Genomic DNA, 23,713 nt, shown 5'->3' on the forward strand with positions numbered 1-23,713 from the left:
TTTGGGACTAAAATAATTATTGTTAATATCATTTCTGTAAGGGTTTCAACGTCTTATTTGTTAAAGTAACAGTGGAATGCTGGTTTCGTTGTGCACACTAGACCCAAAGGAAAGGAGGGACATCTTTATATTACAAAATAATGTTTTCAATGAAAACATCTTCTACTTACTTTTCATTTTTAGGGGAAAAATTGGTTCTTTTACAAAGAATATTAGAAACCCTTGCTGAGCTGTTGAGACTCGTGTCTGGAGTAGCCAAGGAAAAAGAATATTCCACTTGCCCTCATATTCCTAAATCTTCCGTCTTTTCTGAAAAAGAAAATTCATTCAATATAAAGTAAACCTCTGCTGCAAAATGTTAAGCTAAGAAATTCCAGTTGCATACGTAAATACAAATGTATTTATCTTTGAAGTGCACGCTTTGAGCCAGCAGAGGGAGCTGTTGTCAAAAGCTACAACGAACATTTAAAAGTAAAAAGTCATAAAAATAAGTTGTTGTTTTTTTAAAGTAAGATTTTTTTCCCACTTAAGCAACTATTTAAGAAATGAATGTCAGGATTTTTATAATAAATATACATCATGTATTTCTTAGGGCTGTCCTCTCTGGTGGAAACTGAATTGGGTATCAGGAGGGCTACGTAGATTCCTCTTTTCTTCTCCATCTCACTCGATGCCTTGTTGTGCCTTTTTAACAGCGAAAGAAGCAGGGTCCAAAGTACATAATTATACATATTAAACTAAGAAGTCCCAGAAGTGGTAGGAGCCATGGGGCTCAAGATTTCAAAATAGTTTTTAATGTTCTTTTCTTTTAAAGAAACCAAGGCAAATAACATCCACTTTCCTCAAACCTTCTACAATGTACTGTATACCTTCAAGTTTAGCCTACTGTCCATCCTCTGGTACACCCAGACATCCTAAGACAAGCTCCTCTTTTTGTGTTTTTGTTTTTGTAATCATTTTTATTGAGGGCTCATACAACTCTTATCGGAATCCATCCATCCATTGTGTCAAGCACATTTGTACATTTGTTGCCATCATCATTCTCAAAACATTTCCTTTCTACTTGTGCCCTTGGTATCAGCTCATTTCCCCTCCCTCCCCCACCATCCCTCCTTCAGGAAACCTTGATAATTTAGAAATTACTTTTTTCATGTTTTACACTGTCCAATATCTCCCTTCAGCCACTTTTCTGTAGCCTGTCCCCCCAAAGCTACTTTCTTTAACCTTCTTACATCCTCATTGTTTGCAGGTATTGCAAACCCTGACAAATACAGTTCACCTTTCCTCAATCCTTCTCCAACTTACTGCATACTCTCAAGCTTCGCTTTGCCCTCTTTCATCTTCTGGCACAGACGTAAAATTCACGTTCTTCTTCCTTCTTCAGCTTACCGAATCTTTTCCCCTAGCTGGCATTGGAACTTCACTTCTTGGCATCTATGATTTTTGCAGTTAACATAACTTTTAAACCTGCCCAATTGCGTATTGGGCAGAATAGTGGAGAACAGAGTGTAAGGGTTGGGAACAATGGGATGAATCGGCAAGACAGCAAAGTTGATGATGCTTTAAGATCTTGAACTAGTCTGTAGTTGCTACTGGTTTAATGACTGGCAGAATTGGTAAGTTGTAGGGAGAGTGAGTGGGCCTTAATAGGCCCTCCTTCAGGGGTTTTGACATTATAGGTTTCAGGCTTTTAAGTGTCAAAAGTGATAGGGGACTGAGGCACATTAGGAAATGTCAAGGTGTCATTTAACCTGATGTAAACAGGTTAGTGACGCAAAGTAACAGCATTTAAATGATATACCTCACCCGTGGGTTAACCAGAGCAGGTAGTAAAGGAGGGAATTGACAGGGAGGTACCAGGACACTAGAGCTATTTTGGGAGGAAGTGAAGGCAGGTAGCATTGTAAGAGAAGTAATAGGTTGGGAGGCTGTGAGGCTTCTGTCAATTGTATAGATATTCCTGTTTTGAATTGAGTACGGGGATGGGCAATATGGAATGGGTAGAAGCTTGTGTGAGAACTGCACATTATACCAGTGATATGAAAGTGTTCGTGTAATGAGTGACTCTGATACTACACTTGTGACTGCTGGAATAGTGGCTGGTGCTAAAGAAGTGTGTCCTACGTGTGTAAGTAATGTAGACTATGCAGAGAGGAAAGAAATGGGCTTACCAGAGATGACAGTAGTTACCCTGGGCATGAGGTGGGTGGTCTCCGTGGGCCTCAGACCCTGGACCCAGTTCTTGATTGCTGAGCCTACGAGCCCTGATGGTGAGGCATTTTGAGGAGGTTGCTCCAGAGACATTATGGAAGAGGTGATCCTTCCCACTTTCTGGCAGAAAAGGCAATCAGCATCCTAGAGTCCCCTTTTGATTGTATTCTAGGACAGGTTCTGGCGGAAATCAGGGTCCAAGTGGCTTACCCACTTGTGGTTGAGTGTTAACTGGTTCAGATATACCCATTGTGCTTTGAAGGGTAAAGGCCAGCAAATGTATAAGCTCTTTCCTCACCTTGGGAGATGTGAGATAAGATGTGGATGAGGTAATGTAGTGCCACCTAGTGTTGAAAGAGTAAACCTGGTGAATTTATGAAAAGTCTTTGAGAGGCTATATGACAGTGGTTCTTAACCTGTGGGTCACGACCCCTTTGGGGATCAAACGACCCTTTCAAAGGGGCTGCCTGATTCATAACAGTAGAAAAATTACAGTGATGAAGTAGCAATGAAAATAATTTTATGCAAAAAAAAAAGAAAATAATTTTATGCTTGGGGGGGTCACCACAACATGAGGAACTGTATTAAAGGGTTACGGCATTAAAAAGGTTGAGAACCACTGCTATATAAAAACTGTGCTGAATTTTCTCATGGGTTCTAGATATGAATTTCTATTGCTTCTCTGTAATGCCATATATTAGTTACATAATCTGTTGTCCATTTGAGAGGATTAAGAGCCAGGGGGTGGGGTGTAGCCTGTCAATCAGGTCACAGCTTAATGACCTTATTTGGAGGTGCTAAGGAGATAAATAGCTCACTGGAGGCAGGACATAGTATGACTCCCTGAAAGACATTCCACCTGAGAAGACATATGGAGCTAAACTAATGCCCTGAGCTTGAGGAGCCATGTAGAGACCCCTGCCAGTGCTGAGATGCTTACACACCACTGGATCCATAAGACTTTGCACCCACACTGGCCTGTGATATTTCTGCATTTGGCATCATTGCATGTGTTGTGTGAGTCTGAAGAGGAATTTATACACTGGAATCAGATATATGGCTAATATCGGACTTATGGATTTGATCTGGACTAGACTGGGACATTTTCTCAATATTCAATTACTCTTGCATGTAAAGCTCTTTCTTATTCACATATGAGTCTCCCTGGATTTGTTTTTCTAGTCTACCCAGACAAACCATGCTGCTACCCAGACACTCTTCCTGTCTTTTTTGTTTAATCATTTTACTGGGGGCTCATACAATTCTTTTTTTTTAACAATTTATTGGGGCTCATACAATTCTTATCACAGTTCATACATATACATACATCAATTGTATAAAGCACATCTGTACAGTCTTTGCCCTAATCATTTTTTTCTCCTCTTTTTTTTTTACATTTTATTAGGGACTCATACAACTCTTATCACAATCCATACATATACATACATCAATTGTATAAAGCACATCCATACATTCCCTGCCCCAATCATTCTCAAAGCATTTGCTCTCCACTTAAGCCCCTTGCATCAGGTCCTCTTTTTTTTTCCCCTTCCCTCCCCTTTCCCCCCTCCCTCATGTGCCCTTGGTAATTTATACATCGTTATTGTGTCATATCTTGCCCTATCCGGAGTCTCCCTTCCCCCCTTCTCTGCTGTCCCTCTCCCAGTGAAGAGGTCACATGTGGATCCTTGTAATCAGTTCCCCCCTTCCAACCCACTCACCCTCCACTCTCCCAGCATCGTCCCTCACACCCTTGGTCCTGAAGGTATCATCCACCCTGGATTCCCTGTACCTCCAGCCCTCATATGTACCAGTGTACAGCCTCTGTCCTATCCAGCCCTGCAAGCTAGAATTCGGATCATGGTAGTTGGGGGGAGGAAGCATCCAGGATCTGGGGGAAAGCTGTGTTCTTCATCGGTACTACCTCGCACCCTAATTAACCCATCTCCTCTCCTAAACCCCTCTATGAGGGGATCTCCATTGGCCGACACTTGGGCCTTGGGTCTCCACTCTGCACTTCCCCCTTCATTTAATATGGTGTATATATATACATATACATATACACATATATACACACACTTATATCGTTGTTGTTTTTTTTGCATGATGCCTTATACCTGGTCCCTTGGCACCTCGTGATAGCACTGGCCGGTGTGCTTCTTCCATGTGGGCTTTTTTGCTTCTGAGCTAGATGGCCGCTTGTTCACCTTCAAGCCTTTAAGACCGCAGACACTATCTCTTTTGATAGCTGGGCACCATCAGCTTTCTTCACCACATTTGCTTATGCACCCATTTGTCTTCAGCGATCCTATCATGGAGGTGTGCAGTCAATGATATGATTTTTTGTTCTTTGATGCCTGGTAACTGATCCCTTCAGGACCACTCGATCACACAGGCTGGTGTGTTCTTCCATGTGGACTTTGTTGCTTCTGAGCTAGATGGCCGCTTGTTTATCTTCAAGCCTTTAAGACCCCAGTCACTATCTCTTTTGATAGCCGGGCACCATCAGCTTTCTTCACCACATTTACTTGTTCACCCACTTTGCTAGCTTCCAAAAAGAAAAAACCAATAGCCCACTTGAAAGGTGGGCAAAGTACTTGAACAGAAGTTTCACAGGCGCAGAAATCCGAATGGCCAACAAACATATGAGAAAATGTTCCCGATCTTTAGCCATAAGAGAAATGCAAATTAAAACAACAATGAGGTACCACCTGACACCCTCAAAGGTAGCCCAATTCAAAAAATCAGAAAGCAACAAGTGTTGGAGGGGCTGAGGGGAGACAGGAACTCTCATCCACTGCTGGTGGGACTGTAAGTACGTACAGCCACTATGGAAATCAATCTAGCGATACCTAAAACAGATGGAAATAGAGTTACCATATGACCCAGCAATCCCCCTACTGGGCATATACCCAGAAGAGGCAAGAAACAAACCAAGACCAGACATCTGTGCTCCAGTGTTCATTGCGGCACAGTTCAGAATTGCAAGGAGTTGGAAGCAACCCAAATTTCCATCAACTGACGATTGGATTAAAAAACTGTGGTATATACATACAATGGAGTACTAGGCATCACTAAAAAGCAGTGATGAACGTATGAGGCACATAGCGGCATGGGAAGAACTAGAGGAAATCATGCTAAGCGAGGTAAGTCAGGCACAAAAGGACAAGTACAACATGAGCCCGCTGAGGTAAGAATTAAAACATTTTTAAAAAAGCAAAAGTGGCATAGGGAAAAAAACTACTGTATACAAACATTTTTTTCCCGCCATATATACAAACATTTTAGGGGTGAAGACTGTGTAGTATGGAAGAGACCAGACCAAAACCAGGGATGTACATGGTAGACAATGGTGGAGGAAGCGGGGAAAGGAAAACAAAAGGATGAATACAAGGAAGAAAAGGGTAGTGGGGTCATGGGGCATTAATCCACCCAAGGGGAGGGTATTGTTTATATCTCATACAATTCTTATCACAGTCCATACATACATCCATTGTCAAGAACATATGTACATTGGTTGCCATCATCATTCTCAAAACATTTGCCTTCTACTTGAGCCTTAATATCTGCTGCTCATTTTCCCCCTCCCTCCCCACTTCTCCCCTACCTCGTGCACCCTTCATCATTCATATATTACTATTTTGTCATATATTACACTGTCTGACATCTCCCCCTGCCCTCTTCTCTGCTGTCCCTCCCCCAGGGAGGAGGCTATATGTAGATTCCTGTAATCAGTTCCCCCTTTCTACCCCACAGTCTCTCCACCCTCCAGGCATCACTACTCTCATCACTGTTTCTGGAGGAGTCATCTGTCCTGGATTCCCTGTGTTTCCAGTTGCTCTCTGTACCAATGTACACCTTCTGTTCTAGCCAGTTTTGCAAGGTAGAATTGGGATCATGATAGTGGGGAGGAGGAAGTATTTAAGAACTAGAGGAAATTTATATGTTTCATCATTGCTACCCTGCACCCTGCCTGGTTCATCTCCTCCCCCCAACCCCTCAGCAAGGGGTGTCCAGTTGGCTACCATTGGGCTTTGGGTCTCCACTCTGCACTCACCCACATTTTCAATGAATGGTGTTTTGTTCCTTGATGCTTGATACCTCATCCCTTCGACAGCTCATGGTCACACAGGCTGTTGTGTTCTTCCATGTGGGCTTTGTTGCTTCTGAGCTATATGGCCGCTTGTTTATCTTCGAGCCTTTAAGACACCAGACACTATCTCTTTTGATAGCCTGGCACCATCAGCTTTCTTCACCACATTTGCTTATGCACACGTTTGGCTTCATTGATCATATCAGGGAGCTGGGCACCCACTGATATGGTTTTTAGCTCTTTGATATCTGATAACTGGACCCTTCTGCACCTTGGGGTCAGACAGGCTGGTTTGCTTCTTCCATGTAGGCTTTGATGGTTCTCAGCTAGGTGGCCGCTTGTTTATCTTCAAGCTTTAGGAGCCAGAGTAGTTATATGAATAATATGAATATCTTTCCAGGTAAGATTATAAGACTGAGTGATATTTTAAACTTTCTGGCATAAATGTCTACGTCAGAGGCAAAAGTTTCCAGACATCTTCCTAGAAAAAAATAAACCATAAATTTGAGAAAAGAATATGCATTTTTACCAGCCCTTCTGCTCCCATGACTTCTCGGAGAGGAAGGAAGGAGGCAGGGTTTGAGGATGGACTCTGGATTCAAAGAAGCTGCTTCTGTGCAGGGAAGAGTTGAACAAAAACTGGTGAGAGGAAGGAATGATGCCAGCAGCAGGGGAGAGATGTCAGATTGCTCAGAAGATGGTGCTGATGGGAGGGCACTCTGACACAGAAGGAGTGAGGGGAGAAACTTGTGGTGTGGGGAGGGAGAAATGACTGCAGAAGTTGTATAGATAACAGGGTAGGGGGTATGGGATTACAGAATGTCAGAAGGTGGTGGAGGAGATGGAGGTGGAGGAGATGGGATTACAGAATGTCAGAAGGTGGTGGAGGAGAAGGTGGTGGAGGTGGGAGTGGGAGGGGTTTAGAACAAAGGAAGAAGACATTCTTGAGGAGGGGGTGAAACAGCACTAAAGGAAGAGGCTGACTGAGGCTTAATGTGATCTGAAAAACTAGAAGGGCAATTTTACCCTGGGCTTGCAGGAATTGAGGAGGAAGGCAATCCTGATAGAGATGGGGATGAGAGCGGAGACTATAGAATGCTTGCAAGTATGGTTGTTGAAAAAAAGAATTTGATTTGCAGTAATCATTAGAATTTTTAAGTCAGGAGTGCCATCTAGTGGACATTTCAAATTGTGAGGATTAATTTGTAGTCGCTAGATTTTCTATAATCAGTTGGATACCCAGCAGTTCCAGGTTGCATTCACAGTACATCCTATAATCAAAGGCTGAATGAGTGAAAAATTGAGCTCGTGAGAGGAGCCACTGGCTGAGAAGGACATCTGACTGCAGATGACCCTGGAGTGGGGAGCTTTGGATTTTACACTCACAGATCCTTTCGAATTGGAATGTCTCTAACCGCAGACATACAAGACTGCTGTGATGGGTCCGGGAAGAGGCCACCAGAGAATCAGTATTAGAGAGGCTAATGTCTCAACAGTCCTGGCCACAAATACCTCTCTAGAGTTTCAGCACCATTATGTTGGAACGGGAATAAAGGAAAAGCAGAGCCAGATAATAGATTTTAATTAACAGGTTTTAGTAGAGTTAACGAACTGCCAGGGTGTTTAGATTGGAATGAGAGTAAAGAGGGCAGGTTAAAGGAAGTTTGGAAGACAGTAGAGAGAGAATATCTGACAGGAAGAAGGGAGAGCTAGAGAGAGGAAGAGACTGAGGGACTTGCGGCCACAGGAGAAGGTGCAGAAAGTCAGAGAGAGAGAGAACAAAGGAATCCCATGTTAATAATCTTTGGGGGCAGAAATAAATCATTATGTCTAAAAGGAGTCTACTATTCCCCACATTGCCTGTGGCACCAGGGGAATGGTGAAGAGAGGGGGCAAGGTCTCTGTGAGACTATTTTGAGAAGACGAGGTGTCACAGTATGGAGCTACCTCATGGGGGTGGAGAAAGGGTTAGAGACGCTGGCTATGGCTGAGAGCTGCCCCTTCGCTCAGATGGACCTTATAATTTTCTAAAAGCATTCAGTAAAATAACTTGAGGGATTAAAATCAATGAGTAATTTAATCAATGAATTTTTTCAGATGATAAATTTTATTTGGGTCAGTAATGGAAAGGATGAGAGTGTTACCGGATATGTATAGTATATTGTAAGCCTGTCTGATTATGCAGAATCTAAACCATAATGAAACTAAACCAAGAAAATAATCATGAAATAATTATGAAAAGTAATTTGATTATTTCCAAGCTGTATAACAAGGAGTATCTTAAAAGGAAAACACATAAATTCTTTGTAAGACCTCCAAAGTGAAAAATGCTACCATGTAATTTACAAAATTTCCAGTGATATATGCACTCAACCTCACTGCAGATCTATAAAATCTAAGTATCCCATTGTGTTGGACAGCAGAAGGAAACACTGCTTAATCCTACACTGTCCTTTAAACCAAAGGAGGAGGAGAGGGAAGAGGAGAAGAGAGAAGACTGTCATGGAGATAAAGTGACACATGGCTGGGAAAATTGGGCTCCAATATCAGCACTGTGAGGAGGGTACAGGGCCAGGCAGTATTTCCTTCTACTGCATGCAGGCTCTCAAGGAGTCAGGACTGACTCCAAGGCACCTAACACCACCACACTGTCTTAACAATATTTGCTATATTGGAGCCCAGTGTTGCAACAGCCACTGCATCAATCGATCTCCTGAGGACTTCGCAAAGGAAATGTCTTTCCTTTCCATGGTCCTTTCAGTCAGCACAGCCTGTTTTCAGATTAAGAGCCTGCCGTCTGAGGACACTGACACCGATGACCATGCAAGAAACAGAGAAAAGTCGCATCCTGAAAATGTCCGAGACCCACAGCAGAAGGTGGCTGTGCTGGACGGGGGCAGGGACTGGGGCAATTTGTTTGCAGACTTGAATTGACTTGCTGAATACAACTTTGTAAAACAGGAAACTTTCACTTCCTGTTAACTACTTTCAGTTCTGGGCCATTAAACTCATTCCACAAAATGGGAGAGAACATGCTTTCTGACTCCAATCATACAATCATACTCTGTCATTGAGTCTATTCCAACTCACAGGGACTTTATATAGGGTTTTCTGGACTGTAGATCTTTATGGACAGATAATGTAATAGTTCTCCTTAGAAACTGGAGTTTCGATGGCCAGTGCTCTAATCACAGTGCCACCAGGATTTCTGTATCCTCATTGTATTAAAAAACAGAATAAAAACCAACCAGGTGTTGTTTTAGTTTGTGTAGAGGTGATTCTGGCTCAGAGTAAAACTGCTTCTCTTGTGTTAAAAGAGAAGAGCAGGGCTTATTCATTTGATTCAGCAGGGACCCCATATCGACCGATGAAATAAAACTTAAAGTACAAAATGAAACTTTTTTTTTCAGGAACACTTCCTTACTTTACTTTTCCCTCTTTTCTGCTTTTGAAAGGAGTGGTTGGTTTCAAAATATCAAATGACACTCAAAAGCAGATGTAGACAACACCAATCATTGGCATAGCATGGAGAAGGCCACAAGTAAGGACCAGATAGCAGCAGCAGGTGACAAATGGGAAGCGATTGAAGCAGTGGTTATACAGGTTCACACGAAGCTCAAAATATGCAGCAGGTGATGCCCTACTGTTAGTACAGGTTACATCAGTCACTACTTTAGTGGGTACCCTCAGTGTGTTTGTGTTTAGATTCTGTACATCAAAGCAATTTCCTCCAGTGAAGAGCTCATGGCTTACACGAAACACAGGGTTGCTGGAGGGCACTGGACCCGTCCATTAGTTTCTTAAGATGCTGTCATAAATCTGATAGATGTACTGAGAGACTTCAGAAGCTCTGCACTTCAGTGACAATATATAATTGGGTTTCCTGACTGGATAAAAAGTTTGGCCAAAATCCATTTCCCATGAGCTTCAGCGATTGGTACAGTATGTTCTGCTCTTCCATATTTTGCTTGGCAACAATATAAACATTGCTGTTTTGCAATTTTCCGGAAACAGTGTTGGCATTTAAATGACATTTCTTCATCTGAAACTGAAGTTCATTTTCATTAGGAATATCCTTCCATGTTGCAAAGAAGATCTGGCATTCCATTTTGCCATCTTCTACAAAAAGCATATTGAATGGAATGAGGTAGCTGAAGTAGAAAACATCTGTGTTAGTCTGGGTAGACTAGAGAAACAAATCCATGGACACACATATGGGTATAAGAAAGAGATTTATGTATGAGCAATTGGACATTGAGAAAACATCCCAGCCCAGTCAAGATCAAGTCCATAAGTCCAATATTAGCCCATATGTCCAAAACCAATCTATAAAGTCCTCTTCAGACTCACGAAACACATGCAATGGCACCGAATGTAGAAGATCACAGGCGAGTGGGTAGAAAGTCTTTGGATCCAGTGGCATTGGAAACATCTCAGTGCTGGGAGGTCTCTGCATGGCTTCTCCAGCACCTAGGGCTGCATCAGGGTGGGTCCATGTGTTGTGGCAGCTGCTTGTCTCCCAGGGTGTGAGCAGAGTCTCCCACCTCCAAGGAGGAAATAGTGGAATTCCCAGAATCCTTAGGGGAAGGCTATGCCCACACAGAAGCCTCATTGGTTATGACCTGATTGACAGGCTGGACTCCACCCCTACACGCTTAATCCTTAAATTGACTGTTATATAACTACCACGACATCCATATTATTTTTCACAACCACCTGCAGAAGTTCCATCTTCATGACTGGGTCTAAGGTGTTGAGAAGAAGGGAGATGTCAATGCTCTGGTTTGGCATCAGTGGTGTATAGATGGTCAGAGGTGTGCTGGGCATGGCACCAAAGTTATTCTTGTTTAACTGGATGGCAAAGTCTGTCATGTGCTGCAAACCTGTGTGGGTGAAGTTCATTTCCATATAGATGTCGCCTTGATGGTAAGTGAATGTTCCTGAAATCTCCAAGCCTTTAAACTTTGCTGCAGTCACATATTCTCCTGTTTCTGTGGAAAATTCAAAAAGGTCATTCAGCAGTAGTAGGTGGTCAGCAGTAGTAGGTGGAAGAGCAAATTTTGCAGGCACTGAAGATGGGATGCAGGACTGCCCAGCCAGACTATCTAGTTCCCCTGCCAAGAGATCCACTGCTCCCATTTGCATGGAAGACACCTGTGGCTCATTGACTGGGAGACTAAGATCAAGATTCAAAAGATCTCCTTGAGGAATCAAAAGGTTGCCTGAGTAAAGAAGCTGAGGTTGTTCCAAGTTGGTTGCAGTGATCGTGCCAACAGGGTTGTCACCAGAATCAGTGCTTCCATATTGAATGGGTGTTTGTTATGGATCCTAAGACTTCCTTCTACAAACGCATTGGGAAGCTGATGGTACACAGAGGCTACAGAGTCAGTGTGACAGATTAGTTCATCTAACAAGGTTGGCTCAATAAGGTCTGTTTCCTTGGAGATCAGTGGTTTCTCAGACAAGACTACTTCTTTGGCAGTGACGGAATCTGTTAACAGAAGGTACCAGTGAATGTAGCCCCAGTTGCAAAGTTCAGGGTTACCAGAGTCCTCGGTTGCCGAACTTTCTAGAATTCGTTGATTCCCTTTTCATGCACAGAAAACATCGTTCTAATACTATTTTCTCTTTTTACATGTCCAACACACACCAAACATACATCTTACCTAAACAAATCCACAGGTGTAGTGAAGTAAAAATCTATACATCTATGGAATTGTATGTTCTTGTCCCCTGAAAATGTATCACGATGCTTTTCTCACATTAATAAATGGTCCATGAGATATTAATTTTAAAACTTTACTCTTTCCTGTAATTACAAGGCATTTGAATTACCAATGATATTGGAGGTTTTCAGAATTATAGGGAGAAAAAATCAGAAGCAAAGTTCCAAGTCACATCATATCACTTGGAGACTGGGAGACTGGTGACAAGAAGCAGAAAGTTAGTGGAAGTAGCACTGTGCCATGGATCAGAAATACCCACTGAACTCAGAGACGTGGTGACATGATGATTCGGGGTGGTAGTAACATAATCTGTTGTCAATTTGAGAGAATTAAGAGTGAGGGAGTGGAGTTTAGCCTGTCAAGCATGATGCAGTTTGATGACCACATTTTGGAGGCAGGAAACAGGCCACTCCCAGAGAGACATTCTTGTTGACAAGCCACATGGAGACTGACTGATGGAAGTCAAAGCCTCAGAGGTGAAGGAACCACGTGGAGAACCCTGCCAGCACTGAGATGCCTCCTCCACCACTGGATCCACAAGACTTTCCCCCCACCAGCCTGTGGTCTTCCTACATTCAGCATCATTGCATGTGTTGCGTGAGTCTGAAGAGAAATTTATAGACTGGTACTGGACATATGGGCTAATATCAGACACACGGATTTGGACTGGACTGGGCTGCTTTCTTAATGTAAAATTGCTCTTGTACATAAAGCTCTTTCTGATACACATATAAGTGTCTCTGGATTTGTTTCTCTAGTCCACCTGGACTAACACATTTTGGTACAAAATGAGAAAGAATTAGGAAATTAGCTCTACTACTGTCTGCAACTCAATGGGACAGTTGGAACAAATTAAATCCATGTTGATAGAGGGAAGTGGAAGACTGTCGGCTGTTGATCAACTCTGTAAATGTACCATATTTAATTGAGATTTAGTTTGTTAAAAGGCATTTCCCATTGCCTCATTTGCATGTGAAAGTTGGACACTGAATAAGGAAGACCGAAAGAGAACCACTGCGTTTGAATTGTGGTGCTGGAGAAGGTCATGAAAATACCCTGGCGTAACAGTACAAACCAGTGTGTGTTGGAAGGAGTGAGGCCAGAGTGCTTCTGTGAGGCAAGGATGGCAAGACTTTGTCTTGCACACTCTGGACAGATTGTCAGGAGATAATTCCTGGAGAAGGGCATCGGGCTTGGTAAAGTGCGGGGGCAGCAAAAAAGAGGAAGGCCTCAGAGAGATGTATTGATACGGTGGCTGCAACGATGAGCTTAGACATAGGAACAATTGTGAGGTTGGCGCAGGACAATGTAATGTTTCATTCTGTTGTGCATAGGGTTGCTATGGGCTGGAACCATCTTGATGGCACCTAACAATAAGGATAAACCAGCTCTACAGTAAATTCATTAGTAAATTCTATTGTAAATTGACACCTGTTAATTCTTGAAGATCTGGGCCTGTGAGAAAGTCTGTTCTAGGGGCTCTCCCTTACCCCACCCCTGCCAGTAGCATACTCTGGGGTGCTGTAGGAGTGGGGCCCCACCAGAATCATGCTTCTTGGGGGACCCCTGGCACCCCCCCCCACTGGGAGCATGCTTGGGGGCGGCTGTAGAAGTTGGACACCACCAGAAGTATGATTCTGGGGTCTCCCTCTAGCACCTCCTGAAAAAAGCATGCTCAGCAGGGTGGGGTAGGAGTGGAACCCCACCAGAAACAAGCTCTGGGGAGCTCCCCCTGGCACCCCCATCAAAAGCAGTCTGTAGGGAGGTGTAGGAGTGGTATCCTGACAGAAGCATGTTTCTGAAGGGATACCCCCCTTCTCCCCCTCCCATCCCACCCCCACCCCACCAAGCAGGCTCTGGGGGTATGTAGGAGTGGCACCCAGGCAGAAGCGTGCTTCTGAGAGGGGCTCCTCCTGCCCCCAACCCCTACCAGAAGCAGGCTCTGGGGGGTGGTGGCAGGGGTACACCACCAAAGCATGCTTCTGGGGGGCTCTCCCTGGCAGCCCCTCATGAGAGATATGTCTCTGGTGGGCCATGTGGGAATGGGAACCCATCAGAAGCCTGCTTTTGTGGAGCTTCCCCTGGCACCTTCCCCAGAAACATAGTTGGGGCAGGTATAAGAGTCGGTCCCAGTCAGAAGCAGGCTCTGAAGAAGGTATAAATGGAACCGCACCAGGAGAATGCTTCTGAGGGCTCTCGTTGCCCCACACACACCAGAAACATCCTCTAGGGGGATTGTAGGAGTGGAATCCTGCCAGAAGCATGTATCTGGGGGGCTCCCCCCAGCACCCACCGCCAGAAGCAGGATCTGGAGAAGGGATGTTGGGGTGGGACCCTGCTAAAAGCCTGCTACTGAGGAGCCCCCCTAGGACCCCTCACCAGAAGCATGTTCTGGGGAGGGGGTGTAGGAGTAGGACCCCATCAGGATGCTTTTGTGGGGCTCCCTCTGAATCTGCCTGCAGAAGCATCCTACAGAGAGGGTTGTAGCAGTGGGACCCCAAGAGAAGCATGCTTCTGGAGAAACCCCCTTGCATGCTTGGGGGGCTCCTTGAATCTCTCTCTTAAAGTATTCTCCCCCTTGCACTCCACCAGAAGCATTATGTGGGGGGGCTGAAAGAGTGGGGCCCTGCCAGAAGCATGCTTCTGGAGCTCCCCCTGACCCCCCCTACAAGAATTATGCTGTGGGGTGGGGGAGGGGTATAGGAGTGGGATCCCACTAGAACCATTCCTCTAGGGGGCTCACCCTAGCACCCCTCCTCAGCAGCAGCCTCCCTCCGGGGTTGTATAGGATGGGACCTGAGCCTGCTACAGAGGAGCACTCCCTGGAACCTCCCTCCCCTCCAGAAGCAGGCTTTGGGAAGGGGCGTGGGTGTAGGTGTGGGACTTTACCAGAAGCATACTTCTTGGGGATCCCCCTGCACTCCACACCAGAAGTAAACTCTTGGGGGGGGGGGAGTGGGAACCTGCCAGAAACGTGCTACCTAGCAGGCTCGGTTTGGGTATAGGAGAGGGACTCCACTAGAAGCATGCTCTGGGGGGGGGGTGTAGGTGTGAGACCCCTCCAGAAGCATACTTCTGGTGGGCTCCTCCTGGCACGCCCTGCAAAAAAGTAGGCCCCACTCCCACACTCCGGATGGAGGCATGCTTTTTGCTGGAGCTGGTGGGGAGCAACCCTACAGGAAACAAAGATTTCTCCCGAGTTGCCTCCCCCAAATATATGCCAAACTTAGGTGCTTGCTACGTATGGTAAATGACTACACTTGGAGGCCAAGGAAAGTAGTAGGTCAGGGGTTATTCTCCCTGGGGGTTATCAGCCATCCAGAGCAAGCAGACAACACTGTTTATCCCACAATAAGTAGGGCGGAGAGAAGTTCATCGGTGGGGCTTCAAGCTGAGTGCCCTGTTCCTTGGGAAGGTCTGAGACTAGGACCAGCAATGGCCCTAACAGGGCCTTCCCTGAGCCACGGGGAGGTGAGTGCCCAGAGTAAAGGGCTCAGCACAAGGGCAGACTGGCCAGGATAAGCCGTGGACTCAGCCTGCGGAAGGGACCGGTGGATACCTTCTTAGCTGGAGCTTGGAACACTCACGGCTGGCAAAGTTGAGTTCAATGGCTCCGGTGAGGCACCCTCTCCTGGGGCCACACCCAATTCAGATAACTCTCTCCTGCCCTCTCCTCTTCCATCTCCATGTGGACCACCAAGTGGGGCTGAAGTGAGCATACTACCATGAAATATGTCTGACTCCTTCACTTTACTCTCTCTTCTATCTCTCATGACCTCAATGACTTTACTACAGTAATGTTTACTTATTATCTCTGTACAATTGGGCCTACCAGACCTGCGATGATTCGTTAGGGGCTGGCTATCCTGACACAACTTCGAAGTATGCTTCTGGCAGAGTCCCACTCCTAGACCCACACCCAAACCCACCCCACAGAGGCATGGCTTTCGACAGGATGCCAGGGGGAGTCTCCCAGAAGCATACTGCTGGTGTACACTCCTACACCCCCACACCAGATGCAAACTTCCGGAGTGGGGACTGCCAGGGGGAGCCCCTCAGAAGCATGCTCCTGGTGGGATCCCATTCCTATACCACCACCACCCCAGATGCATGTATCTGGAGGGGTGCTAGCAGGGGAAGCCCCCAGCAGCCTGTTTCTGGCGGGGTCTCACTCTTACACCCACCCCAGAGGCATGCTTCTGGTGGAGGCTGCCAGGGTAGCTCCACATAAGCTTTCTTTTGGCAGGGTCCCAGTCCTATACCCCCCTCCTCAAAGGAATGCTTCTGGTGGGGTCCCAACTCCTATATCGCCCCCAGTGGCTTGTTTCGGGATTGTGGGGCCTCCCAGAGGAGCCCTCCACTAGCAATCTTCTGGCAGGGTCCCTCTCTTCCAAGTCCCCTAGCCATGCTTTTGGCAGGTGGTTGCCTGGGAGACACCCTCAAAAGCATGCTTCGCACGGTGCCCTACTCCTTCACCCCCGAGAGGCATGATTCTAGTGAAAGCTGCAAATGGGAGGCCCCCAGAGCATGCTCCTTGCGGGTCCCATTCCTACACCAACAGTGGGAGCCATCAGAAATAGACTTCTGGTGGGGTCCCACTCTTGCACTATTCCCCAGAGGTATGCTTCAAGAGGCTTCTGACAGGGTCCCAGTCTACAAAATCCCAGAGGATGCTTTGGCAGGAGGCAGCTAGGAGGAGCTCCCCAGAAACAGGCTCTTGGCAGCATCCCACTCTTATATGCCCCCAGAAGCATGTTTGGGGAGGGACCAGGGGGAGCTTCCCAGAAGCATGCTTCTGGCTGCAGTCTGACACTAGCCCCTCTCCCCTCTAGGCATGCTCTGGCAAGGGTATTCCAGAGGGTGTGTCCAAGAAGCATGATTTTGCATGCTCCCACTCCTACCTACCCCCACCCAGTGGCATGCTTCTGCTATAACCAACCCAAAAAGCAAGCTTCTGTTGGGGGGCTGCCAGTGGGTGTTCCCAAGATGCATGCTTCTAGCCCTCAAGCCCACCCAACTAGACTTCAAGGCTTCCAACTGGCTCTCAGGCCTCAAACTAATCCTCAAAGCCCCAAACTAGCCCTGAAACCCTCAAGCTAGCCCACAAGCCCTTGAGTGGCTGGTAGACCAGAACCACTGGCCTTCCTGGTCATCAGGGTGTAGCCATTGCCCCACCAAGTTGCCTTCCTTCGTCATTAGGGAGATGTTTGTAAATCACACACATAGGGTGGCTACAATAAAAAGACAATGGAGGTGTTTGAGAGGAAGTGGAGAAATTGGCACCCTTATTCAGTGCAGATGGAAATACAAGATGCTGCAGCCACTTTGGAAAACAACTTGGCAGTTCCTCAAATAGCTAAGTATACTGCTAACATATAGCCAAGCAAGTCCACTCCAAGGTATACAAAGGGGTTAAAAAAACTCAAAGGAAAAAACCCATTATTCATTATTTTTTAATTCCATTGATTCATTTTTTGAAGTCCCCTCTTATAATCAAAACTAAAACCCTGATAGCAACCCTATATGCAACTGGTGAATGGAAAAACAAACTAGTATATCCATACAATGGAATGTTATTCAGCAATGAAAATGATTTATGCTACAACTTGGATGAACCTTGAAATTATTATCCTCAGTGAGATTAAATCATTAAGTAGAAGATAACAGTCACAAAAGTCACCCCATCTGATTCCATTTAAGTGTAATGCCCAGAATAGGGAATTCTAAAAAGAGAGTAAATGAGGGGCTGGCAGACACTGGGGGAGGGGAGATGAAGCATGATCACTTGCTAATGAATATAGCTTTCCTCTGGATTGATGAAAATGATCTAAATTGATAGTGGTGATGCACAACTTTGTAAATATAGTGAAAACCCATTTAATTGTACAGTGCAGTTAGGTGAGTGTGATGTGTGACATCTTACTAAACTTGTTTTTTTAAAACCGAAGAAAAAGCAGTAAACACAGAAAGTAGGAACAATGTTATTACATTGTGGGGATTGCAATTAATGCCACGAATCACAGAGTTTATGAGCTGTTGAACAAAAAAATCACTTTGCTCTGTAAACTTTCACCCAAATCACAAAAAGCTTTTTAAAAACAAGAAAATTCACACAAAGAATACAAGTGGAATGTGAATAGTTATACTCAACACTCATCTACCTTGATGTAATTTATTGGATAAAATGTAACCTACCTAATAAAAATTCCACGAAAAAGGTAAATTGTTTCTTGTCTAGCCGACAAAAGGCTATTAACTCTGTAAGAGGATGAACTGGTCGGGAACTTGGCTGAAACCTGAGTCTCGGTTATCTGTCAGCAGCTCTGAAACCTAATCCCTAAAAAATAAAAACGAAGTGAGTAAGGGCGAGTAACACTATTTGTGGTTGTCTCAGACACACTTTTGGAACATTCAAATACACAGATCATTTGAGTCCTAACGCGGCAGTACTTTTTAAGTTCTCATCTTCCCACTTAGCCTTCAACGCCAACACTGAAGCCAAGTACTAACTTTTCCCGACCCAACCACAGCCAAAGGGTTAAGAATCCGTCTCCTCCTCCAAGCCAAACGGTACAACCAGGTTGACAACCAACGCAATTAGGAGTTCCGAGTGAGACACACCCCCAACTGTCGCTTATACCTGGTATGCCACACAATGACGCCGGGGCTCCAGAAGAGGTGGGCGGGAATGCGGGAATGCGGGAATGCGGGAATGCGGGCCTGGGCCATGGAACAAAGGGTCTGGTAGCGGCCTCGGTGCAGGAAGGAGGTTAAGGAGAGTGAGAGGAGACTGAGCCGGCCAGAGGTGCCCCGGGCGCCCTGTGGGCCGAGAGCCAGGGAAAGGGCCCCCGGGTCGGCGACGCCAGGCGGCGCTCACAAAACACCGTTAGAAGCGGACCAGCTGCGGCTTTCCGAGGTGAAAACCAGAATGGACCGAATCACCTTCGCGGGGCGTGCCTCTCTCGAAACCAGCATCTGGCCGACAGTAGCTCCAACCTCCCCCACGGGAACTCCCGCCCACCGGGAACTCCCGCCCACCGGGAACTCCCGCCCACCGGGAACTCCCGCCCACCGGGAGCTCCCGCCCACCGGGAGCTCCCGCCCACCGGGAGCTCCCGCCCACCGGGAGCTCCCGCCCACCGGGAGCTCCCGCCCATAGGGAGCTTCCGGTTGGTGCGCGGCAGCAAGTGGGCCCCGGAAACCCGGCTCTGGCGTCTGGGGTCCGGGCCGCCCGAGAGTCCGGCCTCGCCGCGGTGCGGGGAAGGCTCCCAGTGGGCGATGCGCTTAACCAGGGAGGAAGACGTAGCGATTCAGGGCCCGACTAGGACTCGACCCAGCTCCGAACCCTTCCCGGACCGACCGTTTGCCTCGGAATCCCGAGCACCTTAAGAAGCCGGACACGTCAGAAAAGCAGTCGTTAGCAAGCCTAGGGTTGTATGGAGATGCCAGCTAATTTGTCTGCCCTCTGTGTGGGAGCATCTGATTGTTCTGACGGTTCACTTGTCACCCCTCGTGTTGCAGTGAATTATATGGAGCACCTCCGCGAACAAATGGCCTGATATTTCTCTTTAGAAAATAATAAAGAACGATGGAAGTAAGGGGTCGGTCTTAATGGGATTTTATTAAGGGGTGTGCGCGATCCCAAATTGGTAACGTTTTTTAATTTCTTTTAATGACCTAATGTTGGGTGATAGCAGCGAAATGAGCATGTCCACACAAATAGCCTGAAAAGGAGAATCGCCTATTGAGTTTTGCTCGACGATAAGTATGTACTGTTAAGGACAGAACAAGGAAATTCCTGCATTTGGTGCCTTTTCCAAATAATTGCTTTCCGAGCAGAAAAGGGGGCTAAAACCACAAGAGCAGGGACTCTGAGGTAAGGGGCTGTACCAACTTGGAGCCTCCGGAGTAGGGGTGGCAAATGACTTAGATACCCTTAGATTCACTAGTATTGTAAAAGGCGCATATCCTCTAGCACCATGGCAGTTCAGAGCCCAACCAATTCAAGACAGGAGAGGGGTATAGCAGTTACATATTCTAGTGTCAACTTGAGACTATTAAGAGTGGAGGGGTGGAGTTTAGCCTGTCAATCGGGTCACAGCTTGATGACCTCATTTGGAGGCACTATGGAGACAAAAAGCTTATCAGATGGTAGATGCACTCTCCCCTTGACATCCCTGATGACAAGCCACATGGAGCTATGCTGATGGATCCACAGCCCTGGAGCTAGAGGAGCCACATGGAGACTCACACCAACACTGAGATGCTTCCACCACCACTGAATCCACAAGACTTTCCACCCACTAGCCTGCGATCTTGCTGCACTCAGCATCATTGCATGTGTTGTGTGAGTTTGAAGAGGAATGTATAGACTGGAATCAGACATATGGACTAATATCAGACTTGTGGACTTGATCTGGACGGGCCTGGAATGTTTTCTTAATATACAATTACTCTTTAATATAAAACTCTCTCTTACACACATATGAGTCTCCCTGGATTTGTTTCTCTCACTAGTCTACCCAGAGTAACACAAGGGACAAGGGATGTCACTCAAACTGGGCGGGGGTAGGAGGCTGGGGGAACATTCCTATTCCCAGAAAAACCCTGACTTTCTCCCCTAAGCATATATTTCACATCAAGATATAAAAGCCCTTGCTTTGTATCATAACTGAGTCTTCTCCATTCTGTGGAGAACACCTATCGTTCCTTCTTTAGAATGTACTTTAACTTGTAAGTAAGTGCTTGATGAGTGAGTTTGTGTGGTATTTGATGCCATGGCCAACTCTGATTCCTCCCAGAAAGGGGAGTGGCAAGCCAGGTAAGTCCATCATGGACAGCATCTTTGGTATCAAATTAGACTGCTCGATAAATCTCCCTCCCTACAATTGTGACATACCACAGTCCTATAGGAGTGAAACTAGGAGGAGTCAAGAATTGAGTCCTCCTGTCTCTGGTCAAGACTGTGAAGAACCATGGGAATAACACAAGATCATGCTGAGGTTGATCTGGGCTGCTATGACTCCCAAAAGACAGCTGGAGACACCTGTTCAAGAAAAAAGAAGCCACTCTCAGAAAGCTAAGCCTTCTAGTGTTTTTGTAGAATAAATGCATTCCTTGGGCAGGGATTGTTTTTGCAGTTCCACTTTGCCTAATCCTGGCTGTGACCAGAATTTCTTCATGATGTTTGCTTCCTGTAAGACAGGGGTTCTTATCACAAGCCTCCTTATAAGTTAAAATGAATATTTATTTGGAGTTGTAACTGGTGGCTGCAACTGGTCTTCACTGGAGCAGTGAGAGAGAATAATTATCTCCCCCTCACTAGGACTGTGATTTCGGGTCAAAATCTTGGTGACTGAAAGCTATGCCATCAATCCCCCAAGGAGAGGCTCTCAGCCTCTTCCACCTTTATCCCCACTCGCAAGTCTCTGTAATCCCAAGATTCCTAGGGCAGATCTGTGTCTCAGCACCCAGCAGTAGTAGGAATACAGAACCTCCATTTGGACCCCAAGTAATTTTGCTATACAACAAGTCCACAAGTGGTACTGTTCTTAAATGCCCTCAGCTATTCGAGGACTGGGGGGACAGATCACACCACGTGGCAATCATCCACCCAGGGCTCCTCAAACTTTTTTAACGGGGCCAGTTCACTGTCACTCAGACTGTTGGAGGGCTGGACTATAGTTTTAAAAAAAAACTATGTACAAATTCCTATGCACACTGCAGGTGTCAGCTGCTAAGCAGGACAGGCAGCGGTGACAAAAAACACCCAGCAGGCCAGATAAATGTCCTCGGTGGGCCGCCTGTGGCCCATGGGCTGTAGTTTGAGGGCCCCGATCCACACTTTACTATTAACAGTTCCCTGAGGAATTCGTTTGGCAATATACCACATTCACAACCCAAACTCCACAGAACTGCACCATTGGACCCTTCTCTTTAATAAATAGCACCATAAGGACGATGAATGTATATTATTACACTGTCACCCCTTGTGCTTTATCCCCTTTACAACACCTCCAGAGCAGTTCCTGAACTCCAACCAGGTGACGTTCTAGTGTGGAATCAAAATGTAACTCAAGTGGATGGGCCAAGCATAGCCAGGCCCCTTGCATACATTTGTGGAAAAATAACATTTGGGACTAAAACCTGCCATCTGGCTGGGCCTTTACATGTAATTGTTATTCTTCCCAGATGTTTGCATATCACTGCTTTGATGGGCATTGAGCAATACACAAAAATTTAAAATCCGGACTTTAGACCCTTATATCCAGTCTATGTGGGCAGACCAGGCCAGTGGGACCCTCACCAATACTTCCAAAGATGTCAAGGCCAAGGAGGGGATAGCAGCAAGCTGGGGACCAATATAGGTAGGGCCTGAGATATACAGGGGTCCAAGTAACCTGCAAAAATGGGCAGGGCAGATTAACTCTGCCATTATAAACACCCCTCCCTACACATGGTTTGCATGTGGATGGATCAGTGCTTCCAGTGGTGGGGATTCACTTGGTTAGCCCAATCTTCAGTCAAGGGAATGTATTCTCTGGGCTGAGGGACTTCCCCCACAAGTTCTGTGTTCGTCTGGGTTGACTAGAGAAACAAATCCAGAGACACTCATATGTATATAGGAAAGAGCTTTATATACAAGAGCAATTGAATATTGAGAAAACAGACCAGCCCAATCAAGATCAAGTTCCTAAGTCTGATATTACCCCATATGTCAATACTAATAGTAGTCCATCAATTCCTCTTTAGATTCCTGAAGCCATGCAATGATGCTGAATGCAGGAAGGTCACAGGCCAGTAGGTGGATAGCTTTGTGGACCCAGTGATGGTGGAAGCATCCGCGCTGGCAGGGGGCTCCATGTGGCTGCTCCAGCTCAAGGTGCTAGCATAGTTCCATGTGTCTTGCCAGCTGCAATGCCTCCCAGGGAGTGAACAGAGAAAGTGTGTGTCTCCTCCTACAAGGAGGAGTAGCAGAGCTCCCAGAATCCTCAGGAGAAGGCCATGCCCACACAGAGCCTCATTGGCTATGACCTGATTGACAGGCTATACTCCACCCCTTCACTCTTAATCCTTTCAAATTGACAAACACTCATATAACTACCACAGGTTCTATTCATATATCCCAAGATTCCAGTCCTTTCTACCTCCACTCATTCCTCTGTTTCATCCCATGCTACATCCCCGAGAAACTACCTTACCTTACCTCCAAGGAGAGGACGAGGAATAGCTATGGAAGGAGTCACAACTGTAATTTCAGCCCCGGGCTTAGCTGGAAGAGTGGCCTACAAGGCAAACATTATCCAAACCACCTCCTGCATGTGGACAAGACCTGCGAGCCGTCAAATGTCCGTGGACTCTTGGGCTCATCAGACACTAGACTGACAAACCCCCCCGAGGCTGCCTATTAACCACGGTGGAGTCTGTGCTCTTGCCAATGCCGCAGGTTGCTTTCACAGAGGTCAGCCGGTAGTGTTGAGAGCAAGCAACCTATTTCACCAGGCCAAGTGGTGGAGAGAAAACCAGACAGAGTTCACTGAAGATATCTGGAGAAATAGAAAGAGCTTTCTTCCATCTGTAATGTGGTTCCTCTTCTGGGATGTCTTGATATGATCATATTTTGTTTACAGTTTGGACCATATACCATCTGTTAACTTATTAAAGGAATGTGTTTCCTCTTGCT

General features: G+C 46.1%; 1 protein-coding gene across 1 annotated transcript; it reads right to left on the reverse strand.

The window, feature by feature from the left end:
* Positions 1 to 9,994: 9,994 nt before the first annotated feature.
* LOC142457218 (AP-2 complex subunit beta-like) lies at positions 9,995 to 21,530 on the reverse strand. The gene is given in 6 exon segments (XM_075558565.1): positions 9,995 to 11,616; positions 11,619 to 11,873; positions 14,410 to 14,486; positions 18,671 to 18,849; positions 19,137 to 19,313; positions 21,501 to 21,530. Coding segments are annotated over 6 exon segments (1,356 nt in total). The 3' UTR covers positions 9,995 to 10,978.
* Between the last annotated feature and the right edge of the window lie 2,183 nt (positions 21,531 to 23,713).

This window comes from Tenrec ecaudatus, chromosome 9 (assembly GCF_050624435.1).
Source record: "Tenrec ecaudatus isolate mTenEca1 chromosome 9, mTenEca1.hap1, whole genome shotgun sequence".
In the NCBI taxonomy this organism is placed as follows: domain Eukaryota; kingdom Metazoa; phylum Chordata; class Mammalia; order Afrosoricida; family Tenrecidae; genus Tenrec; species Tenrec ecaudatus.